This window comes from Lepidochelys kempii, chromosome 3, assembly GCF_965140265.1.
Source record: "Lepidochelys kempii isolate rLepKem1 chromosome 3, rLepKem1.hap2, whole genome shotgun sequence".
NCBI classification, from domain to species: domain Eukaryota; kingdom Metazoa; phylum Chordata; order Testudines; family Cheloniidae; genus Lepidochelys; species Lepidochelys kempii.
Window position 1 is genome coordinate 204,140,110 of NC_133258.1, and position 23,985 is coordinate 204,164,094.

General features: G+C 43.3%; 2 protein-coding genes across 6 annotated transcripts in view; one reads left to right on the forward strand and one right to left on the reverse strand.

Moving 5' to 3' along the window:
- The window catches only part of SNX5 (sorting nexin 5), a 37,957-nt gene extending 26,998 nt beyond the window's left edge, over positions 1-10,959 (reverse strand). Inside the window, exon 1 of one of the 2 annotated variants that reach the window (XM_073339727.1) lies at positions 10,802-10,957. In XM_073339727.1, the coding sequence (XP_073195828.1) occupies positions 10,802-10,840 (39 nt within the window). In that variant the 5' untranslated portion in view covers positions 10,841-10,957. Of the gene's footprint in view, positions 1-10,801 lie in introns of both variants that reach the window. The other variant, XM_073339726.1, reaches the window with a different exon arrangement.
- A 309-nt stretch (positions 10,960-11,268) lies between these two features.
- On the forward strand, positions 11,269-22,313 carry MGME1 (mitochondrial genome maintenance exonuclease 1). Of its 4 annotated transcripts, none has more exons than XM_073339729.1 (5): positions 11,269-12,454; positions 14,565-15,696; positions 17,133-17,355; positions 17,978-18,110; positions 19,458-22,313. In XM_073339729.1, the coding sequence occupies exons 2-5, from the start codon at positions 15,156-15,158 to the stop codon at positions 19,599-19,601; spliced, it is 1,041 nt and encodes a 346-aa protein (XP_073195830.1). In that variant the 5' UTR covers positions 11,269-12,454; positions 14,565-15,155; the 3' UTR covers positions 19,602-22,313. The 4 variants fall into 4 exon arrangements, with proteins under 4 accessions (XP_073195830.1, XP_073195832.1, XP_073195831.1 ...); XM_073339731.1 differs by having other exon boundaries at positions 15,089-15,696; XM_073339730.1 differs by having other exon boundaries at positions 11,269-11,376.
- The last annotated feature ends 1,672 nt before the right edge of the window (positions 22,314-23,985 follow it).

The window sequence follows — 23,985 nt, forward strand, 5'->3', positions numbered from 1 at the left end:
CCTTTATGCAAAAATTTAAGCACAGAAGGAGTTCAGGCACCTACATGGCTCAGCAACAGCTCAGTGGGAGTTTTGTGAATCCCAGTGGGGCTGGATTCTAGGATTTAGATGCCTGAAGTGACAGCTTGGTGCTTAAGTCCTTTTGTGAATCTAGCCCTAAGTGAGTTGCTAACAGTCAAAGTCTGTGGCAAAGCAAGGAAATGAACCCAGGCCTCCTGTGGCCCAGACTAGCACCCTAACCACTGGGCCATGCTCTCTTAGATGAGAGGCATTCAAGGGGAACAGTCTCTCTTGCCTTCCTAAAGCATCTAGACCCACGTGATTAGAGAATCTGTTGTGTTTGGGACTGTTCCATGTGTGAGGCCTCTCACAGGTGGAACCTCATCATTTCTGCCCTCCAGCAATGAACCATGGGAGCAGGGGTGGAGAAGAGAAAGGAACCTCTTCTGCACCCACTACCCAGAAACAGATGGTGGGAGGGCCTCCTCCACCCAGTGACCCCCTCTCTAGGGAGGGTGGTCGAGAGAGCTGGGAGATATTACTTCTTCACCCATGCAGTGGCACTTTAGGCAGCTGAGTGGGTGGTGGAAGGTGCTGGGGACAGCTCAGCAGGAAAAGTTGCCCAAGGTAGTTGACTAGTTGCAGGAGAAGCATCTTTGTGTGGCCCTGCGTGGGAAATGCCAAAGGCAACGGGCTGGGAGGATGGAAGGGATTAGTGCTAGTAGGGGCCCATGCTCACCTCCCCTTGCTACTGGTGCTCTTGTTTCCTCCTCATCTTCAGCATGCTGCAATCTAGTAGAGGGAACGGCAGGTGGGGAGGCAGACGCCACCTGTCACCCTGCAGAGTGCCCTCTAGCAAGAGGGGCAGAGTTAAGGTTGCTTAGATGCCTTGATTATGAATTTCTACGCTTTCAAATGTTTGGATATTTTGAACAACTGAATTTCTTTGATTTAATGATTGTTTTGATACAGAGTGTTTGTAAATTTACCTAGAAGTAGTGATATGTTCCCTCAGCTCTGACTCCAGCTTATGCTCATTTGTCTGGAAATGAAGTTAAAAAAAAAAGACAACTGGTACCATCTAGAGCAAGTGAGACTCCCAAAGTCAAATGCATTTGCCTACCATAGCTGCAAATTCAGTCTTTAAGCACCACATGACAAAGTCAAGTGCTTTCAGCAATCCACGTCTTATAGCTATTGTGCAAGTCCCTGAATTATGTTACTGATTTTATATAGTACTACTTATTTGTAACATTTTCCTAATATTAAGGATGCCAAACAATTAGATGTTATCATTTAAGTTACTGCAATAGATGATCCCATTGTTTAAATAATGGCTTGATAAGCCAAAGTTTCAAATAACCACATCAATAAACTTGCTTTGCAGAGCTTAGATACAGCATGTGGACACTAGCAGTAAGAATATACTGCAAATACTTGTCTCATCAATTTTAAGCATGTGCAAGAGCTCCTGATTAGGAAATTTAGTTATTAGCTAGGACACTGGAACAAGAGGCAATCACTACTAAAAGTGTAAACAAGGGGTGTCATTTTATGAAGTGACTTTGCTTTTAACCAGTTATCTTTAAAGCCACCCTTCTTTTCACGCAAAGCAACATCACCTAATTTCAACAAAATATATGTTAGCAGCTAGATCTTAGAGATTGTAGCCAAGAAACAAATATGGAAGAAGTGTTATGAGCAACCTTCCACAGCTGTATTTCTATTGGACACACTACAGCGCTATGTTCTAGAGTTCTTAAAATATCGAGAAAAAAATCTCAGTTCCATTTAATGTCTTTAGATGGAGGTTTTCCTGAATCTAGTCAGGAAAACTTACTTTGAAATATTCTAGAAGGACATCACTAGCAGTAATCTTAAACATTAAGAGACCTGCAGATACTATTATAAATAATTAAAAATCAGGGCAATGCTGCATGCTTCAAACATCATGCACCTAATTTGATTTCCTTTTTGTTTCAGTAAAACATGTACTCAAGCCTTCATTTACTAGAATATATACAGTACAAAGAAATAGAAGGTTATGCAATATTGTAAATAGTTGTGCAACCGGAATAAAATCAAGACACGCAATAGTTCCAAAAGCAGCAGTTGCTTAGCCACATCAGTCCTGAAATTTTAATATGTTTTATAAGCAGTCTATTAAGCGAGGCATTTAACCAGAAAAACAGGACCATGCACTACATATGTGCAATGCATATTAGTGCAGATATTAAGGTATTAATAGCAACATTTCCCCCCATCATGGATTTTAGCTGGGGAAGCTTAGAGTTGAAATTACATTAAATTTGTACTTTAAGCAAAGAAACTGAGGGCATGTCTACACAGGGATAAAAGACCCACAGCACAGCCATGGCTGGCCCACATCAACTGACTCTGGGTCGTGGGGCCAAAAATTGCTGTGTAGACAGTCGGGCTTGGTCTGGGAACCCAAAGCTCTGGGACCTTCCATCCTCACAGGGTCCCAGAGCTCAGGCTCCAGCCTGAGCCCAATGTCCACACAGCAATTTTTCAGCCCTGGAGCTGGAGCCCTGTGAGCCTGAGTCAGCTGACCTGGGCCAGCCATGGGTTTATCCCTGTGCAGACGTACCCAGGGAGCAAGATGACATTGGCCCCTGTTTAGTGTTACTATTTTAGCCTTATTTGTTAAGCACCTGAGTGAGGTGGCTGGACTGAAGGGCAAACTACTGATCCAGATTGTTCAAGAGAAGTCAGGAGGGCTGTGCCCACATAGTTCTGAAGATATCCCACAATTGTAATTCCACTGATGCTGGCACTAGTGGAAGTAGCGTTACTGATGGGCTTCCAGTGTTTCAGGTTGAACATGACGACAGAACATGATGGCAGCATGCTGGCAGCCAATCTATACTAGTGCTCCCAGCCAGTGAGATTAAGCTGGGTGGATAAAAAGCAATTTTAAAAAAAGGGGGTGGGGGGCCTATTTAAATTGGGTTTTTTGATAACATGCTTTGAGGGAAAAATAAAACGCTTTAGATAAGTTTAAGATACATTATAGCTCAAAGTTATCTCATCATGGAATAGAGATTATAAATTCTACAGTATGAAAATATATTAGTGTAATTTAAGAAAAGTTTTGTAAATGAGTTCCAATAGTTCATGGATTAGGGACCCAATTTTATGGGGTTCCACAGGCTTCTGTATAGATTTAGGTTAACCTTTCTATCTACCCAGTGCTCAGTCTAAAAGAAACCACCAGAGATGCACCAGTTTTGCAGTTCTCAAACTGTGGATTTGTGTCTCCAGAGGTAACATGCTTGTTAACAGCAAAAATGTTTTAAAATAAATATGTAAAGGTGAGAAACAACAGACCTCAACTCTATTGTCCCTCTGCAAATTTGTGTACACAGTCAATCCCTTACCTCTCTCTAAAAGTGCAAAGTTTCAAAAAGTCCAATGAATAGAAGATTGTTGGGGGCAGAATAGTTCTGGACAAGGAGAAGGAGTCTGGAGATAAATATGAAGCGAGGGACATGCGTCTGTTTTCTTACAATATGTTTGCTATTGAAGAAAAAAATCCAGAATACTTGATGTTGTTTTAGTTAAATAAAATAATTTAAATGTCTCATGATGTTCTCCTAATACAGCATGGCAAGAAAATCCTCCAAATATTAATGATTAACCTATCGAATTGGAGATAGTTCACCTTCCCAATGACTTCATAAATATCTGCTTCAATTACCTTGGTAAATGAAATAACTAAACAATCATTCATTTTCTGATATAGCGGTAAAACTAATCTGAAAAGTGCTCAAAATAAATCATTGTTTAAAAATGTATAGTGTGCACCTTCTAAAAATGAAACCTACATCTGAGTTGTGAAGAATATGTATTAAGGTTATAACAACAAGAATACACTTTTCTATAGAAAACCCATGATTAAACTGAGTCTTCCTGACTAGTTATTTAAATCAAACCCACCCCGAGATGAAGTAAAACTCACAGCCCTTCCATGTACAGAACTGATTTAACAGCAACAGAACAGGACCCAGTCTCATTTCACAGCAGCTCAGGAGGAGGTTTGAGACTCTCCATCCTGTCATCAGCACCGAGATTTGAGGGTATAGCAGCATTGAATCCTTGGCTTACAGCACATGGGCAGATCTGCATGCAGGACAGAACCATTAAGTACTAAGGGTATTCACTACAGTAAATGTCCAACCAGACATGCCACAGAGGTTATGGATCTGCTCCAGCTATGCTAGGAGTTGTGCAATAAATGCAACAATCCCTAAACCCTGCCGATGTTTGCAGAGATGCTGTGTGGATGGTGCACCGTCATCATTTGGACCCATTTGTGTTTCAGTGGTGCAGTTCTCCAACTCAGAGAATGGGTCGGAAACTGCCCACAATCCGCGATGACAGCCAGCCTCTTTAGACAGGTTTCAGAGTAACAGCCGTGTTAGTCTGTATTCGCAAAAAGAAAAGGAGTACTTGTGGCACCTTAGAGACTAACCAATTTATTTGAGCATAAGCTTTTGTGAGCTACAGCTCACTTCATCGGATGCATACTGTGGAAACTGCAGAAGACATTATATACACAGAGACCATGAAACAATACCTCCTCCCACCCCACTGTCCTGCTGGTAATAGCTTATCTAAAGTGATCATCAGGTTGGGCCATTTCCAGCACAAATCCAGGTTTTCTCACGGAAATGGCCCAACTTGATTATCATGCACATTGTGTAAAGAGTTGTCACTTTGGATGGGCTATCACCAGCAGGAGAGTGAATTTGTGTGGGGGGGTGGAGGGTGAGAAAACCTGGATTTGTGCTGGAAATGGCCCAACCTGATGATCACTTTAGATAAGCTATTACCAGCAGGACAGTGGGGTGGGAGGAGGTATTGTTTCATATTCTCTGTGTGTATATAAAGTCTGCTGCAGTTTCCACGGTATGCATCCGATGAAGTGAGCTGTAGCTCACGAAAGCTCATGCTCAAATAAATTGGTTAGTCTCTAAGGTGCCACAAGTACTCCTCCTCCTCAGGCAGAATCAATTCAAGCACTATTACAGTCAAACTCAGGTCCTAGGGTTTGGGCCTTATAACAACTGTTCCATACAATGAAGCTCCCTTCCACTGCACATGAAAATGTGATGCAGCTAGCATCAAGCAGAGAGAAAGCTGCGAGTATGGCTTACCTGTCCTCCCCTTCCTCTCAGCAACATAGGTCCCAGTAGCCTCATCTACCAGCAGTGCTCTCTACAGGTGGAGCAGAATTTAAGAAAACTCATTTCCCCCAGAAGAGTCCTAGCAGCAGCAACCAGGAGAAGGAAGCAACTCTTTAGTCTCCAGGAGCAGCAATGTTAGTTCTCCTAGCAGGAGCCATCATCGTACTATCTGAGCACCAAGTCACTTTCCCTCTGACGCTTGCCACTCACATCCTCCACCAGGATCAACCCAGGGCATCAGGGGACTGGAATCAATCCACTTGTCCTAGAAAGATTAACTTCTTCACCTACGGGCACCTAGGGCATTAAAGTGAACCCAAAAGGACAAAGCCTGCTAATACCTATGATCATCACACTTACACCACCACACTACTGTTCAAGTACAAGCCCCATAATTTAAGCCAGCAGTTGTCAATCAGAGGTCTGGGACCCCCCGTGGGGCTGCAAGCAGGTTTCAGGGGGTTTGCCAAGCAGGGCTGACAGACTCACTAAAGCCCAGAGCAGAAAGCTGAAGCCCCAGGCCCTGAGCCCCACCAGATGTGATGGAAGCTAAAGCCTGAGCAGCTTAGCTTTGCTAAGCCACCTGTGGCATGGGGCCCCAGGCAATTGCTACCTTCCAACACCAGCCCTGGCTTTTATATGCAGAAAAACAGGTGTGTCACAGGTGGTGCATGGAGTTTTTAATAGCATGTTGGGGGGGAACCTCAAAAAAAAATGGTTGAGAACCCCTGATCTAAACAATACAGTAACTGGTTGGGTAGCATGCTTTGCCTTCTGTTTAGGGCTTATTTTGAAGTGCAATGTACTAGTAGGACTGATTGAACACCAGAATATAGTCAGTTTCACTGGCACTTGCTAAATATATTCATGTTCCAATATTTGACCAGCTATAGAGCTGTTTGAGTTCTGTAGGACAGTATTTATCAGATAAATCTGTAAGTACTGGTGAAGTTTGTCAAGTAAGTGACTTGACTGAATAGTTACTTTTAAAGTATTGTATCCATTCCTTTCCTGGCTTCACATCACTTTTCCTTCCTCTAATAGATCATGCTGTTCTTTGCATTCCATTTCCTGTTCTCTTGATTCTACTCCTCCCCACCCCACACATAGACCTCCTCCTTTCCGTGTGTTCCGTTTTCTACTTTTGCTGCTCCTTTCCTCTGCTTTGAAAAGTGTGCTGCGAGAGTGGGCAAATGTATGCCTATCCCACACAGGCCCATCCTCACATGGGTCTTGGAAATTGTTAGCCACTTGATACTGCAGGGACTAGCCACTGGACCAATGCAAAGTTGGGCAGAAGCAGGCACTGTCTGGAAAAAGCCAGCTTTCTCTCAGCTACTGAAAAAAGGAGAGAGTTAGAATTCCTACCAGTGTGTTGCACCTGGACCCTGCCTAGGGATTGGTATATCAGCCTCTTGCCACTAGGTGTGGCATGTTTGAAGCCAACCCAACTCCTGGGGAAAGGAACACACTTTTCTCCCATTCCCCAACCACCACCCCCTTCCAGATCTTCCTGATTGCTATGAAGGTTGGTAGTGCTGTCCACTACTCTACCACTCCCTCAGCTTTCTAGCTTTTGCAGGGGGAGTATCTCCAGTACCTTATCCCTCACCCACATCTGTTTTGGGATCTTCTTCCCCAGTAAATAATTCCACTACCTGCCGAGACTGTTTAGGTTAGCTTAACTATGTCACCCAGGGGTGTGGATTTTTCACACCCGTTAGCAACTTAACTGAGTCAACTTAAATTTTAGTTTAGGCCTGGCCTTAAGTCACTCTGGGGAAATTACTCCATCCTCAGCCTCCTTGAAACCAGAAGTCTAAAGAAAGAGGCAGGTTTGATTTCCCTGCTGGATGACAGACTTGTAAGTTGCCAGGGAGGGCACCTGCTCCAACTCTGTACCATTTTGCTATCTCTAGACACCTTCTAGATTTTTAATAACTTTAAGCAGCTTGCCACTTAAGTTTGTTTTAAATCAGTTAAGTAAACTCCTAATGGTCATCTCTACCCTTTCCCTTTGCTTTCCCCAAGCTAGACCAGCACACCACTCCTCCCAGTCCTTTCCCACCTCCAACCTATCCTACTCACACCCTGACCACCTTCCATCACAGTGTAAAAGCACATGGTCTCAGCTCCCAACAAGAAGCTTAGCTTATGAAGCAGAGGTCAGACACCCATCCTGCTTGATAGTTAGGGCCCAAAGACATTCAAGAACAAGCAGAATCTAAGCTTTTGTTTAAAGTACTTACCTAATCCTTGAGCCACAATTGGAAGGTTACACAAGCATAATCAGCACAGTTGCCTCCCTGACCCTGTAAACAGCTTGAAACAATGATTGAAATGCTGCTTCCCACTAAGTGCACTGGGATGTTAATGCCACTTTAATGTCAGCATAACCATTCAATTACAGGTTTCAACAGAGTTGGGGAAGAGACCAGAAGTGAAATCCACAAAGAAAGAAACAGAGAGAAGACAAAGGGAGTAGGAACATCTGTGGTCCTAAAAGGGAGCCAATTTTCTGACTACATGATGCTACTTCTAGATGAAATATTGATATAATAAGCAGTGAAAAGTTTAGTTACTACACTGAGACCATGCTCTGTCTAACCTTGATGTTCATGCAAGTCTCTCAAAGACCCCAGGGGAAACTTCATCACAGATTGAAGGCTGGGCAGTATTGTAATTTTAAGTTTATTCCTGGCCCAGAGCCCATAAGAACTCTGTCCTCCCCACAACCCAGTTGAAAGGGGCTTTGTCTACACTGATTCAGAGAAGGCCTTCTGGTCATTAAGACAATTCCATTGAGCTAATAGCTGAAGAAAACACGGTTTTTGTCCATGCCAATAATCTCAGTGTACTGCAAGAGAGCTTCTGAGAAGTTAAATAACTTCTGCTTTCCTCCACATGTTCTAAACAGAAGGTGTCATTTTAGAACAGAAGTACACAAGGGAAGCCAAGTGAGACTTCATGGTTGCTGTGAAGTGTATTACAAAAATACGTGCAGGTTCTAGTTTTCCTCATTTTTACTGGAGAATTTAAATTTAAGGTGCCCCTTAAAAGCCACTCTTCTAGAGGAAAGTTTCCAAGACTCCAACAGGAGAGACTGCCTCAGACATTTATAACTCTCCCCCCTCATCTTTCCCCTGCCAAACTAGTGATGGTGGTCTGATCTAAGGGCAACCACTACATTGTTCAGTGTGCAGGAGAAGTATAGCAAGCATGGCAATTTTAAAAGGCAATGCTCCTATTAAAAGCCATCACAGACACAAAAGTTTACGTTTTGTAACGCCAGCCAAGGGGCTTAATCAATGCTGGGGCAGTTTACTGCTATAAATGGATATTCACACAGCTTGGCTAATATCTTGGAAAAATGGCTAACACTAACTAGTGCTAGCTAAAGAAAGTGTAAAGTGGGCTCTGAGTCATGGTGGGGTGTGCCAGATAAGTATAACTCAATAGGTTTCGGTTTTAAATTAATTTGAATTGGCACAACACTGTTAGAAGTCTGCATGTCACAGCAGATACCACACTAAGCTAGTGTCAGTCATTTCTATGATGGTGAGCATTCTGTTCTCCCACAAGAGCGCTAACATGCCAAGTCCCTTAGGGCTCACTGCTCCAAGATGCAAGGTACAACCATTAAAAGAAAACTATCAACATGGACTGTGATTAAGGACATGCAGCCTGTGTTTCATCTAGAAATCATGGCTGTCTCACAGGTAATAGCATGACTCTGGGAGACTGGATCATGAAAGATCAGCTGTCTGAAACTGACTCCAGGAAAGACTGAAGCAATGCTAACTGGAAGAGGTAATCTTGTTTGAGCACCAGCAGTTGATATGCATTACCTGAACTTTCATTTGTTCAGTACTTCCATGAAATATTCAATATAGTTTATTTTGACATTTTGTTCCATTTTAAGGCTACTGCTATTTCTACCTTTTGTTTCTCTTCCTTCCCCATCCTCCTTTTTGTTTCACCACCCTTTTTCCTAAGTTTGTGCATCACCTCCTTCCTCCCCTCTATTTTATTCCCTGCAACTCACATTTTCCCCAACCCTCTTGCAAGCTTCACTAAGACTCCATCCCTCAATCAGTCTGTTAAAATGATCAGCAGTTAAGCAGTGCTGACATAAGCTTTAGAGTTCAAATTCAAAGAGTTTACCCCCCTCCATCATTACTTTAGCTGCCTGCAGACTCAGGAAGACAACAGCACATCATGACAGGTTTCAGAGTAGCAACCGTGTTAGTCTGTATTCGCAAAAAGAAAAGGAGTACTTGTGGCACCTTAGAGACTAACCAATTTATTTGAGCATAAGCTTTTGTGAGCTACAGCTCACTTCATTGGATGCATTCAGTGGAAAATACAGTGGGGAGATTTATATACATAGAACATGAAACAATGGGTGTTACCATACACACTGTAAAGAGAAAAAAGAAAAGGAGTACTTGTGGCACCCTAGAGACCAACAAATCCACTCGAGCATAAGCTTTCGTGAGCTACAGCTGCATCCAATGAAGTGAGCTGTAGCTCACTAAAGCCCACACTCAAACAAACTTGCTACTCTCTCAGGTGCCACAAGTACTCCTTTTCTCTTTGCGAATACAGACCAACATGGCTGCTACTCTGAAAACAGTAAAGACAGTGATCACTTAAGGTGAGCTATTACCAGCAGGAGAGTGGGGGGGGGAGCTTTTTATAGTGATAATCAAGGTGGGCCATTTCCAGCAGCTGACAATAAGGTCTGAGGAACGGGGGGGGGGGGGGGGTGTCACATCTGGAAAGTTCTCTTTGCAACCATGGAGGCTAGACAGACCAAGTCAGCCATATAAGTAGACAGAGACCAGATCCTGCCCACAGGTCAGGTATTTGGCTTAAGGCAATCTGTTTTCGTGCCCTTACACACTCCCTTAGTACTTCACTGGAGCTGTGGGTATTAAGCTGATGTTGCCTTTTCCTCCCTACTGTATCAACACACAATCCTAGAGTACAGGGAGCATTTTGTTTAAGGCATTTGGGGTTTCAGCTTTCAAAGACACTGAAGTCACTCAGGAGGAGAGCTATTCTGCGTTGCCTCCACAGGTCTCACGTGGCTAGGGTCAGTAGTCACGGTGCCCTGGGGAGGGGCCACGGTGTGTTAGCTACAGCACCAGCCCTGCCCCCGTGGTACAGGCACAGTCAAGACACACACACAGGGGAATTCAAAGCAGGGGGCAGGCAGCAGAGCAGGGAGCGAAGACGGGGACAGGGCAAAGTGCGCAGCACAAGGGGGAGGCAGGTTACAGACCTATCCCCGGGCAGAGCCCAGCCAGGGGCTCCAGGACGGGCAGCCAGCCCCACCGGTGGGGGGGGGGGTCATCCGCCCCCCAGCAGGGGTGGCTCAGCCAGCAGCCCCTTGGCAAGGAATAGGGATGTTCGGGGGTCACAGCCCCACTGGGAGGAGGATCCAGCCCGGGGAAGGGGCGAAGCGGCCCCAAGGGAGAGGGAGCGGGGGGGGGTCTCAGTCCCCGGTAGGGAAGCAGCCCCCAGAGCGGGGGGGGCTAAGCCACCAGGGCGCCCCACAGCGACACGAGCCGAGCCCCGCCCCATACCTTCCTCTTCTCCTCCACCTCCTCGGGCAGCGCAGCCATAACGCCCGCCGCTGCTCACCCACAGCCGCCCCCTTCCCTCAGGGCCCGCGGCGGCTCATATAGGCTCAGGCCACCTGACCCACGCGAGCGGGGCCGGGCGCCGCCTCCTCAGCGCCTCCCCCACCTTCCCAGCAGCACGCGCGCGGCCCACCATAGAGACCTAAACGTGTTTCCCAGAAGGGGGAGCACGCGCCCGGCTTGGGGAGGCCATTTTGGCTCCGGGCGGGAAAGCCCGGCTAGGCATGTACGCTCGGCGACCCTGCCCTTAGTTGGGAAGTGGGCGTCACCCGTCTCCGTCACGTGTTCACACCCCCCCTCTCCTATCACAACTGTAACCTTCCGCTGACGTAAATCTCAACCGCCGAGCTCCGCGCCGAGGAGGGAGGCGAAATGCATTGTGGGTGTTGTAGTTCTTCGGATCAAAGCTCTGTACAGCCGATAGGCTGAGGGAAGGAGGGAGAGAACAACAAATCCCGAGAGGCGGCGCGCTGTTCTGGCGGGAAGGTAGCGGCGGGCCGGGCGCTGAGTGAGCGGAGGTAACGGTGTTAACGGTTGGAGGGAGAGCGTTCGGCTGGGGAGCGGGGCAAGGGCCCCGAGTCTGGCGAGAGAGACGGGTTCGGCTGGGCTGAGCCGTGTCCCCCTCTGGCCGGGCCCCCGGTGGGGCAACAGCCTCCCGCTGCCGCCGGCTGGGGGAGCTGCCCCAGCCGCGTGGAGACAGAGTTCTCCTCAGGGAAGGAGGCACTGTACTAACAGCATCCAGCCCTCTTCACCCCGGACCTCCCAGCGCTTGGCAAAGGAGGACAGCGCCGTCATCCCACACTTTATAGATGGGGAAACTGAGGCACGGAGCCAGGACAGTGACTTGGCCATGGGCACCCCGCAGCCCAGTGACTGGGCTGGGAACAGAACCGAGATCTCCCGCCTCCCAGTTTGCCGTTGTAGTCACCAGGCTAGGCTGCCTCACTGCAACACACATCCCCAGAGAGACCTTTTAACTTTCTCTGTTAAAGTCAACATCCAGGAAGGGGGACTCTCACCTCAATGCAGTGAAAACTGGCAACACGTGTTGCCTAGTGGTTAGAGCACTCGACTGCTCAGGGATCTTGGGCAAATAATTTTGCCTTTTGTGCCTCAGTTTTCCCCATTTGTGAAACGGGGGTAATGTTACTGACATTCTTTATAAAGGGCTTTGAGCGCTATGGATGAAAAGTACAATATCAGAACTAGATACTATTGTTATAAATAAGTTAAGTAATGCTCATTGCAGTTACCACTGAGGTGGCATTAGTGGCTTTTATTTGCCACCCAGTAGGCAGCAGTCTTCTTGGCATACGTGCAACTCTAAGGCACGTGACCAGGATTTATCACTGAATTTGAAGGAGTAGGACTAGATTTTTTTTTTAATTGTCTCTCTGTACAGCGAGTGTAGGCAGAGTTTAATTTTCCTTTGTAAGTGATCATGGGTTCTTTACATACAAACATCATGTGATTCAGGGCATAGAGCTTAGTATTCTCCTTCATAAAAACTCAAAAATGTCCTTTAGTTTGTATTCGTCATAAGACTTTCTTCTGTATGTCGGCATGAGAGGTCAATGGGCACGTGCATGCTAGCAGGTAGGTTATAAATTTCCTCCAATCCCTAAAATTGGTAGTGTGAGCAAGGGAGAATGGATTATCACCCTACCCAGATTTTTGTAATGAAACAATGCTTCCCTGAAATAACTTGCTTCTGGTAACAACGGCTGACCTTTAGATATCAATTTGCTATGCTCACCACTTCACATCATTTCATACACAAGATAGTATATTTTGACAGTCTTTAGAATTTATATCTCTTTCATAATTTACAAACATCACTTCTTATTCTTTGTCTAGCAAGTAGCAAATTATGACCGGTAACTGACCTAAATCAGAGACTGGAAATAATTCTATTAAAAATGAAGAGTGGTCACAGGATTAAAAAATAGTACCTATTGGCAAGAACAGATTGTTTTAATTAATTCTCTATTCAGTTAAGCTTCTGTTCAGTGATAGCAAACATGAAATATAAGGCTCACAAGAAACCCAAGGTGGACTGATTTTATAATTGTGACTGAGAAGAACTGAAACAGATGTGTATTTAATGCAAACTACAGTACTTCTTTACACTACCAGAAAGAATAAATGTATTACTAAAAAGAAGGGATCCAGCCCCTACTGTAGGAAGAGCAAAACTGGAGAAAAACATCCTGCCACCAAATAAAAATAAGAAGTAATACAAAAATTGATATTGTTCAGGTTTTACTCAAAGCTTGTGCAATTAATTTCAATGAGATTGAACTGGACAGAATTTAGCCCATTACATAAAATCAATCTACATGGTTACTACTCATGATCTAATTTTGGCAATAGTTGCACACCTTGTCTTAGTAAGAAAATGATTGGAATGGATTGGATTGCCCTTCCCTACTACACCTGACTGCTCTATTCTTGTGTGCAGGCAGGAAACTAAACTTGACAAGAGTCTGAATGTCAGGATGCTCAGAGCAAGATTCATGTCAATTTCCCATTGTTGCACACTGGAAAAGAGCTATCAGATATAAGAGGACATGGCAAACATAACAGGACACAACACAATCCTAATTTTTTTTTTAAGTAGATCAAGATTTTGACTTATCCCTTTAAGCTTGGATACTGTCATCTCTGCTATACAAATGTAATAAATTGGGAAATTGTATACTTTGGTATTCAAAATGTCTTGGTAGGAAAGGTTTCCTTTTTAAAAGTACTTTGTTTTTATTCTAAACCAGAAAAAATGATAATAGCTATATTGACCAGGAAGTTATGGTTTCTTTTTCATTTCCACTACATTCCTTATGGTTAACTTATATTATACAAACCAGTCCAAACAATTCTGGGATGGAACAGCTTGTATTGTGATTTTTCTTGTTTTTGTTTTTTTTTTCCTCTCTTTCTCTTTTATAGTCCACGACGTAATCCTAAAATTACTAGCAATTCCCTTGATGAATTGCTAGTAAGGGAAGCACCTTAACTGGGACTGCATAAAGTCCTTTGTCACTAGGATTGCTCCATCTACTAAGCTGTAAGCGCTTTTGGGCACAGATCTTGCAAGTTGTTCTGTGAGCCCCATTGACTTCATCGGGACTCCGTATGAGCACAGGGATGTCCCTGTCTAGACTAATTTATAAGATCAAGACCTTTGTATTTTTTTTCCTAGTACTCCTACTGTTTGAACAGCGTGTGGAGTGTTTGAGAAATGCAGTGAATGAAATGAAAAATACTGAAGTGTTTCAAGAACAAAGCAGTCGTGTTAGCTTGTAATACATATTGCCTGCATGTTTTATGCAAAACATGGAATGAAGTAACTTTGATTGCTAAGTGGATAGCTCTCAGTAGAGGAAACTTAAGCCCTAATAGTGCAAAGACTTGTGCCTATGTTTAATTTTAAGCATACTAGGAAACAGTTATTTCAGTGCAACTACTCAGGGTCAGAACCAAAAATTGCAACTACAACATACTTTTCAGAGCCAGACTATAAGATAGACTATCTTGGTCTGCAGCTTCTATTAAAGAAATATCCTAAAATGTCTTAGCTTAAAAATAGGACTTGTTTTATTCTCAGTTAGAAAAAAGATCTAAATTTTTAATTTAAAATATATATTTTCCAAAACAGCTTAAACTGGTATTTGAAGATTGCGAATATTTTTTATTTCCCTTCTCTCAGGCTTCTCCAAGTCTCAGCTCTCCAGATTCTAGGCTGTACATAAAACTGCTGGCTGCTTTCTCACACGTACCAAGAACAAACAGATCCCCACCATTCCCAAAGAGCTCATCTTCCCTCTCTAGTCAGTTAATTCTGCTCCAGGGACTTGCTTCTGTCTAGCCCATGTAGCTTGTTTCTTTCTCCCTGCATGTAGTACCATCTTCTCTGTACCCTCCTACAGTTTTGCTACTGTAAGAGGCAGAGCCTTCTGCACTGCAGCTTCTCCCACTTGCAACAGCCTTCTCTCCACCTCATTTCAAATCAGAAAATAATTTTTCCTCTTGTCTATACCTCTTATTTTATCTTTCCATTTGCTATTATTTCTCACTGTTACTGTATTGTTTAACTCAAAGTGGTTGAAGTTCAGTTGGTATGAAAGGCACTAATGAATACTGTGCAGCTTTAGTATCCTCAAGCTATCATCTCCCTTTACAAATTAAAGAGTTGCAGTAACTCTTCAAATCATGGAAATTCTTTTTCTACAGTGGGAAATTATGGAAGGTTATGAATGCTCCTAACGGAAGAAAGAAAACTCTGTTTAACCATCTATAAATGCTGCTTCAGGGAATGAAATCCCTCAAGCTATTAACCAGAAAATCTGGGAGACTAAAAATGCTGTTCACAGAACATTTTTGCAAAAATCAAGTCCCGTGTGTGTGCCTGTGTATCTCCTCCTACCTTTGTAGCAAGAAGAAAAAAGAGAATGGTTATGAACAAGTTGACCAAGAAAGATACATGAACTTGGTCCGTTCTGTCACATCTTCCAAAGCCAGCCCTCAGACACCGGAAACATTGTTTGAAGAAGATAATCTGATATATGGACCAGTGAGTAAATTTAAGCCTCCAGTTAAGGATGTTGAAGCAAAAATTCCAAAAAACTGGGTCCCTCTGATAAACTCCAATAAGAGAGCTTTGCCTTCAAACAGTGACGGAAAGCACCTGCTGAAAATCAGTTTACAAAGGCACAAGGTGCCCAGTGTGACGAGTGTTCTTCAGCAAACCATGCCTTTGGACCAGGCATTCTACCTGAAGAGGTGGAAGCAGCGGATGATTCTGGAACTTGGAAAGGATGGTTTTGCAGAATATACTAAAAGTAAGTCTAACCAAAGTGCTTCTGAAAATAATGGGCCGTGCTCAATAACATAGCTGCCGGATCTGGCCCTAGAAGACACACACTTTGCATATCCATATAGCAGCGTCCATTTCAGAATCCCAAAGCACTTCACAAGAATGCCTGGTATTAGTGGACCACATTTTGAGGCCTTCCCTGATTGCTTATTTAGGGACACTCCCATTGACTACAAGAACCACAGGGGTTGGACCAATAACCTAATAGTACTTAGTGGTAAAATGGGATTCGAATTTAGGAGTTCCTTGCTCCAACTCCCATTATTTTGGTAGTACTTGCTAGAATCTGCAACAGGTTGATACTTCCCACCTGATTTATGGAGTTTGAGTAGCACTTCTACAGATAGAATGATATATATATTTTTTTTAATGTTTGGGAATAAAGTGGCTCACTGCACTATATAACTGATTGTCTGAGGATCATAGGACACCCAGAATTTTTGAATAACTGGACATGACCGTTCTGGAGACTTTGATATTTGCATTCAGGGACCCAGACATGGAGTGCAAACTTCAAAGCCTGCTGGCCAGTTATCTGATTTTAGACCACTGTCTGTCTCAACAGGTCTGAGGCTCTAAGAGTCTTTGGTCCTGCTGTGTGCTCCAAACCAACCAACATTTGGGCAGCCACACAGCTTGCTTGATATACTGAAGTCCTTAACTTTATATGTGAATTCCAAGTTTTTCTGTGAAGTCCTAGTGCATATCAGGTCTTTAATTCATAAAGACTGTTAACTGATTTTCCCCATGGTCAGTGGGGCTAAGGCACCCTAGTCCTGCTGAAATGCCCAATCTTGGGGGTGCTGGCTAGCTCTTGTTATACCTAGAGCTTGGTTAATACTTTGAAACTTCTTACATAAATTTTTGCTCAACTGAAAAGCTGAATTTGCTGTATTCACACTGCGTCTGTGTTCTTGAATATTTTCATGAACAAACATATTAGCAAGAATGTTCTACAGAAACAGCACATTTTAAGCAGCTATCATTCCTAACTCAAACCTTATCCTAAGAGTTGTGTTCTGTCAGGTAGCAGATGCATCCAGTTAAAACTAACCATCACAGCTTTGATATCAAATACGATGAACTGCTCAAAAGCATTCTACAGGCCAACACTGATTCATAGAAATTGTATGGCAAATATGTTTGACTAAAGAATAAATCTGACTACATCGTCAATTGCTCCAGGACAATTCATGAACACAGGCTAATTTAGATTAATACCTTAAATAATTCCATTATTTGTTCCCTTCCTATACCCTTGAAGCTGTTTCAGCACCAAAATGGGGCTGATTTTAGAGTCTCAACTATATAGTAGTTTTAAAAATACATATTTATCCCATATATGAGCATTGCTTATTAAGAAAGGGGTTTTAAAGGTCTTTTTTCTGTCATCTTTCATAGACATCTTCTTTCAAGGAAAACTATTCCATGCAGCTTTGGAATCTGTCTTTTTATCTGAAGAGGTCCCGTTGAAGGAGCAGGAAAAAGATACCACGGTCTCTGGCTACTTAGCCAGTGTGCAGCATGTCCTGAGAGACATCAGTGGAGTAAAAGCTCTTGAAAGTGCAGTTCATCATGAGACTCTTCACTATTCAGGGCTTGTAGATTGTGTGGCTGAGTATCGGTGAGATGCTGGTTCTCCTGTTATATCGCACTGTGTTTTATATGACTTTGGTGACCAAACAGCTGGCTTGTGGGCCAGATCTGACCTATTTGATGTTATGTGGCTAAGATGGTAGGACACGTCGCATATGAGCTGGGAGGTTGAGTGGTCTGGGGGAGGAAGCCAGAGAGACTGCAAAGCTGAAGAAGCATCAAAGCAGCAGCACCAGGGATGGAACATGGGAGGTCAGGCAGGTTCAGGATGAGAAATAGGGATTGGAGGAGAGGAACAGGGGAGATCACACAGATTGCCCTGCTAACAGCAGTGCTGCTATTCTTTTAGCAAGCCATCTCTGCACAGCAATGGAGTGGCACGTTAGCACGAAAGGGCTAAGTGAACCAAAGTGGTGTCATTTAGAACTGCCATTGGTATTTGTACTACTTAGTCCCTGGATCTAATCCAGCCTGTGCAGAAGGAGTTCATAACTCAGGCTGGCACCAGCAACGTGATAATAACAAATGACACCTCATCAGCAGGAAACAGGAGAAATAGAGTAAAGTGTTTGACTTACGAGTCTGACATCACGTTTTTTTCATTAGCACATAGTTTAACTAAAATACTCCTCTTTTGCTTGGTTTTACAGAGGCCAGTTATGTGTGATTGACTGGAAGACTTCAGAGAAATCAAAGCCGTATCTCCGGAACACATTTGACAACCCACTACAGGTTGCAGCATATACCGGAGCCATAAACCATGATGCTAATTATGACTTCCAGGTCAGTAGGCCTACTACCTGCTGAGACAAGCAGCAGTGCTCACATCAACTTCATTTTCCCCACTCACGTCCTCTAGTCACCCCCATCCAATATAGAACTGCAGCTAGCATTTACACACTTGCACCTGTCCCAGCCTAAGTTAATTCCATCATCATTGCTGCTCCTGCTGCCTCCCTTGGTCAGCAGTATGTTGTCAGTGTACTCAAGGAACTTTTCACTCATCAGGCCCTTAGCAAATGGCACAACTATTGAGAAGTGCTGAGCTCCCAAATCTCCAACTGAACTCAGTGGGAACTACAGGTGCACAGCCCTACGGAAAGTCAAACCCTAACGCAGCAAGCCAGTTTACAGTGAGAACATAGCACGTGGCAACACACAGTGGGGGAGAAGAACCATCCAGCTCCATGCTGCTTTGCGTGAGCATGGCACGTGAAAGGGGAGGAGAGGAATCAAACTTGAGAGCAGGCAGACAAGGAAATGAGCTAGCAACAAGCACCCCTCATTGCCTCCTAGAAGAGTGCCTTACTCCACTGGCAATTGAATGGATGTGGTTAAATGCCCTCCTTAAACCATCCGGGAACATTACTCCATTCCTTGGCGGTGAAGGGAAGTGGTGCCCATTACTCAACAGCTGAGGAAGGGACGTGTGTTTATAGACTCCAAAGAGGGTCAGCTTGGGCTGAAGGATGGCAGTTCCTGATTTGGAGAGGGAAGATTAAAGCAGGAGAAAATGACAGGATACCCAAGGCCCTGTCAAGGACTTTTTAGGAAAGGAAAGAAACAGATCAGTTAAGCTGAGGACTTGTATAATGCTATGGCAGGATCATTTCTCTGAGAAATATAGGAAGTAGCTACATGGTTCTGTTCCCTCTCTTTTTTTTTTTTTTAAATGGCTCTGTTAGGCCAATGATATCACTTTATTCTTCACTGTTAACTTTTTATGTTGTTTTATTTGACAAGTCTGATAGTTAGTGGAACATGCAGAAGGAACCATTTCCTTACAGCCTGATTTGCTGAATGGCATGGGCCTGAATCTATACTGGCACAAGCAAAAATCTACTCAAAGTCCATGGGAATTTTGTCAGTGTCCAGAACACAGGATTAGACCCTTAAAGCCTGATATGTAGGATTGCTGAGCACATACAACTCCAAGTCATTGGACACTTCCATACCTTGGAAAACTGGGCTCCTAGTGCTTTATTGTGAATAACATTGCTTATTAAAGTTAGTGGTTTTTATTTTAGCTTTACATTGATCTACGTGGTGAAAGTGCAGTTTAATCTTGGGAATAGTCTACTGAACCTGCCTGTTGATATTGAACAACTGATGTTATGCTTTTCATTGCAGGTTAATTGTGGACTTATTGTGGTTTCTTATAAAGATGGTTCCCCTGCACATCCACATTTCATGGACTCAGATCTGTGCTCTCAGTATTGGAACAAATGGCTCCTGCGCCTTGAAGAATACACAGAGAAGGAAAAAAAACAATAATTCAATTGAGACAAGTTAGAGGGGTATGATCTGAGCACAGAAGTGAAGCAGGAAGTCCTGAGTTTTAATATAGTCTCCAATACTGACCCTCTTTGACCTTGGGCAAATCACTTAATATCTCTGCCTCAGTGTCCATTTGCAAATTGGGTCTAATACTTGCCTACTTCACAGGGGTACAAAGAGGATTTAATGGGACAACTTAAATTGGGCTGATATTTACATTTTGCAGCAAGCTTTTATAAAACCTGAAATCAATAGAAATGTTCTGACAATTAAAGAAAAAAATCCAGTTAAAAGTTTATGTAAGCAAGCTATCACACTCTTGCAGTGTTTGAAACCTAACCCTTGCTGAACTGAGAACATGAAAGTGAAATTGACTCTGAACCAAAGCAAAACTTGCATTGTCAGAGCTGAGTGAAATGCAAACAATAAAAGCATAGGTAGTGACAAGTAGACTTAATTTTAAACATTTCAGCTCTTGTTAATCTCTCATCTGTTTACAACGTATGATTTTTATGTTGACAGTGTCCCTTTGAAGGCAGAAAAACTACAAGTGCTAAGAATTCTAATTAAACCTTCATTAAGCAATCACTCAGGATGTTAAGACAAGTTGGTTGCTTTAGCAGACATGCTCCACAAAAGAGGAGCAGAAATATAATTTGCATAGCTGAAGACTACCCCTAAGAACCATATAAAACAAGAGGTTGCTCTAACAAGAGGGAGCTCTCCTACAGACTTCTCTGCCTTCGTACAAAGCTGCGTCTCTCACATAGAGCAAAGTGAGAATGAAACTGAGGCTTTGTATCTTAGCCCCCAATTGAGCAATGAGTCCCAAGCAAAAACTCTTGTGCCAACACTGCCCCACTGATTTCACTGGGGTGTTCCATAAACGAAGGGGGCTCACCCATGCAGAGCTAATTGCAGGATCAGAACCTGGGGTGGGGGGGAGAGATGTATAGTGATGCCTGAATATTTTTCAGAAACCTTAGTCTGTGGTTTTGAAATTTAAGAACTGATGATTTAAGAACTGAAAGCTGATGCTAGTTCTAAAATAAATAAGTAAAAACGGCAACCATATCCCTCACGGACTAGAAAGGTATCTTGCTTTCTGTTAATACGTTAAGTCGACTAAATAAGTTTATTGATTAATAATTAGTCCTAAAATACAGGAGTCACTTTTGAGACTCATTTCATAAAAACGAGTTTGTAAGAAGGGAGAGTAACAAGATAGTGTTGTAAATGTTGAATAAAAACTATGGGGTAGTTCTTAGATGGTGTTGCTTTGTGTATGTGTCAACTTTTCTCATTTGTTTCATTCCTTTGAATCATACACTTGAGCTTTTCTTGTCATCACTCAGAATTACGTATTTAAGTACAGCTAATCCATAATTTTAAGGACTACCAACCGGACAGTACCCGAAAAGGACTGAACAGGTTTGCTTTTGAACAGAAAAAGGGCCATGCTGGGTCAGACTCATAGTCCATGTAGCCCAACAGTTCTCAAACAGTGGGTTGGGACCCCAAAATGGGTCACGACCCTTTTTTAATGGGGTTGCCAGGGCTGGCATTCGCCTTGCTGGGGCTTGGTGCTGAAGCTGAAACCCAACACCCAGGGCCAAAGCCCAAGGTCTTCAGGTTATAGGCTCCCTGCCTGAGACTGAAGCCCTTGGGATCTGGATTTGGCCCCCCCACCCAGGGTGGTGGGGCTTGGGTGAGCCTAGGCTTCTGTCTCCCCTCTAGGGTTGTGTAGTAAATTTTGTTGTCAGAAGGGGGTCACAGTACAATGAAGTTTGAGAACCCCTGAGGTAGTCCAATATCCTGTCTTCCAGCACTGACCAATGCCAGACACTTCAGAGCAAATTAACAGGACAATTATCAAGTGATCCATCCCCTTATTTTGTAACGCGTTACTGATCCATGAGAGGACCTTCCTTCTTATCCTATGACTGCTTACTTTGCTTAAGAGATTTTGGTGTGGGATCTTGTCAAAGGTGTTCTGAAAGTTCTAGTACCCAATGTCAACAAGAGTGATCTGGTTGACACCCTTAAAGAATTCTAATAGATTGGTGAGGCATGATTTCCCTTACAAAAGCCATGTTCATCTAGCTGTCTGATAATTCTGTTCTTCACTATAGCTTCAACCACTGTGCCTAATACGGGCTGTTAAGACTAACTTCAGTAAGTGCCAAGATCACGTCCAGAGCCTTTTTTTAAAATCAGTGTTACATTACCTGTCCTCCAGGCATCTGGTATAGAGACTGATTTAAACAAGAGGTTTCATACCATAGCTGCTTGTTTTTCAGTTTCATATTTGAGTTCCTTCAGAACTTTTGGGTGAATCCCATCTGGTCCTGGTGACTTACTACTGCTTAATTTATCCATTTGTTCCAAAACCACCTTTAATGATACCTCAATCTGGGACAGTTGATAGGAGCTGGAACTACGGGTGCTACCACACCCCCTCCCTTGAAGTGGTTTCCATCATATACAGGGTTTACAGTTTGATTCAACAGCTCTCAGCACCCCCACTATGAAAACTGTTCCAGCACCCCTGGGCCCCTTCCTCAGATTTGTCACCTAAAAAGAATGGCTCAAGTGTGGGAATCTCCCTTGCATCCTCTGCGGTGAAGACCGATCCAAAGAATTCATTTAGTTGGTGTTCAACAGCATTGTCTCCTTTGAGTGCTCCTTTAGCACTTTGATTGTCCAGTAGCTCCCCTGACTGTTTGGCAGTCTTCCTGCTTCTGATGTACTTTCATAAATGTTTTGCTGTTTTTATGTCTTGCTCGTTGCTCTTCAAATTCTTTTTTGTCCTGACTTTTATACTTGACTTGCCAGAGTTTGTTTCTTTCTAGTTTCCTCAATAGGACTTCACTTCCAGTTTGAAAAGGATGCCTTTTTGCCTCTAACCACCTGTTTTACTCTGCTGTATAGCCATTCTGGCATATTTTTGGACCTCTTACTGTTCGTTTTTTTTAGGGGTGGGAGGGAGGATATATTTAATTTGGGCCTCTATTATGGTGTGTCCATGCAGGCGTTTCACACTTGGCACTGTTCCTTTTAATTTATGCTTAATTAGCTTCCTTGTTTTTGTGTAATTCTCCTTTTTAAAGTTAAATGCTACTGAGGTTGGTTTCTTTGGTATTCCCTCCCCCCTTACAAGGATGTTAAATTGAATTGCATTATGGGCACGATCAGCAAGTGGTTCAGCTATATTCACCTCTTGGCCCAAATCCTTAGAGCCCTGTGCGGATACAAAATTTCTGTCTACATGTGATCCGTAAACATGGTCCGTGGGTATAAATCAGATGGCTGCAGATTTGCAGGGCTCTAATCTAAAATTTGGATCCGCATCCATCCGCAGTCTGCCAACATGGTCTACAGCTATCCGCATCCACAGCTATAAAGCGGCTATCCACATATTGGCGGGGCGCTACAGATCCTGTGCTCCACAAAATCAGGAATTGCCTCTCCCCTAGTGGGTTCCATAACTAGCTGCTCCAAGAAGCAGTCATTTAAATGCTGCACAGAAATTTTCTCTCTGCTTCCTCTCCTGCGGTGACATGTAACAGTCAATAAGGGGATAGTTGAAATCCCTCTTTATTACTGGGTTTTCCGTTTTCTGTAGCTTCTCTAATCGCCTTGAGCATTTAACTGTCACCATCCTGCTGAAATGGGTCAGTAGTATATTCATAGTGCTGTAGTCTATTATTGAAGCGTGGACTTTCTATCCACAGAGATTTGTTTATTCAAGCAAGTTGGATAAGCTTCTAGCTGTAAATAGAAAGCTAGACTTGAATTTGCAGCTCGTGCAGAGCACACAGCAGTGTGGAAAACAATACAGTGAAACTCCATATCCGTTATTATGGCACTTCCTTGTTCACATCTTGCCTGTGAATTGTGTGTTTACATAAGAGCTAATTAGATTCATAACTAAAAGGATGACTGTGACACAGATGCGCATTTGTGGTTCACTACTTTGTGTCTGCAGCTCTTCTCAGGCCTGACATACTCACTGCACCTAACACTTGTCATGAGCTATATCTAAATGAAAAAAGAAAAGGAGTACTTTTGTCACCTTAGTCTCTAAGGTGCCACAAGTATTTCTTTTCCTTTTGTGGATACAGACTAACACGGCTGCTACTCTGAAATATATTTAAATGGTATCTCATAAGATATTAGTAAACTAATAACTCACTGATAGTTAACGTTCTTGCATGATACGTGTACTGGGTGTGTACAAAGAATTATGAATATGTGCTAGAATTATTTCTTAAAATGTGTTTGGCAAACAGTACATAAACCCAATCTGTCCTAGACAAAGGAATGTGTATTTGCTTGTCAGGCAGAGACAACAAAGATCTAATTACATAAAAGGTAACAA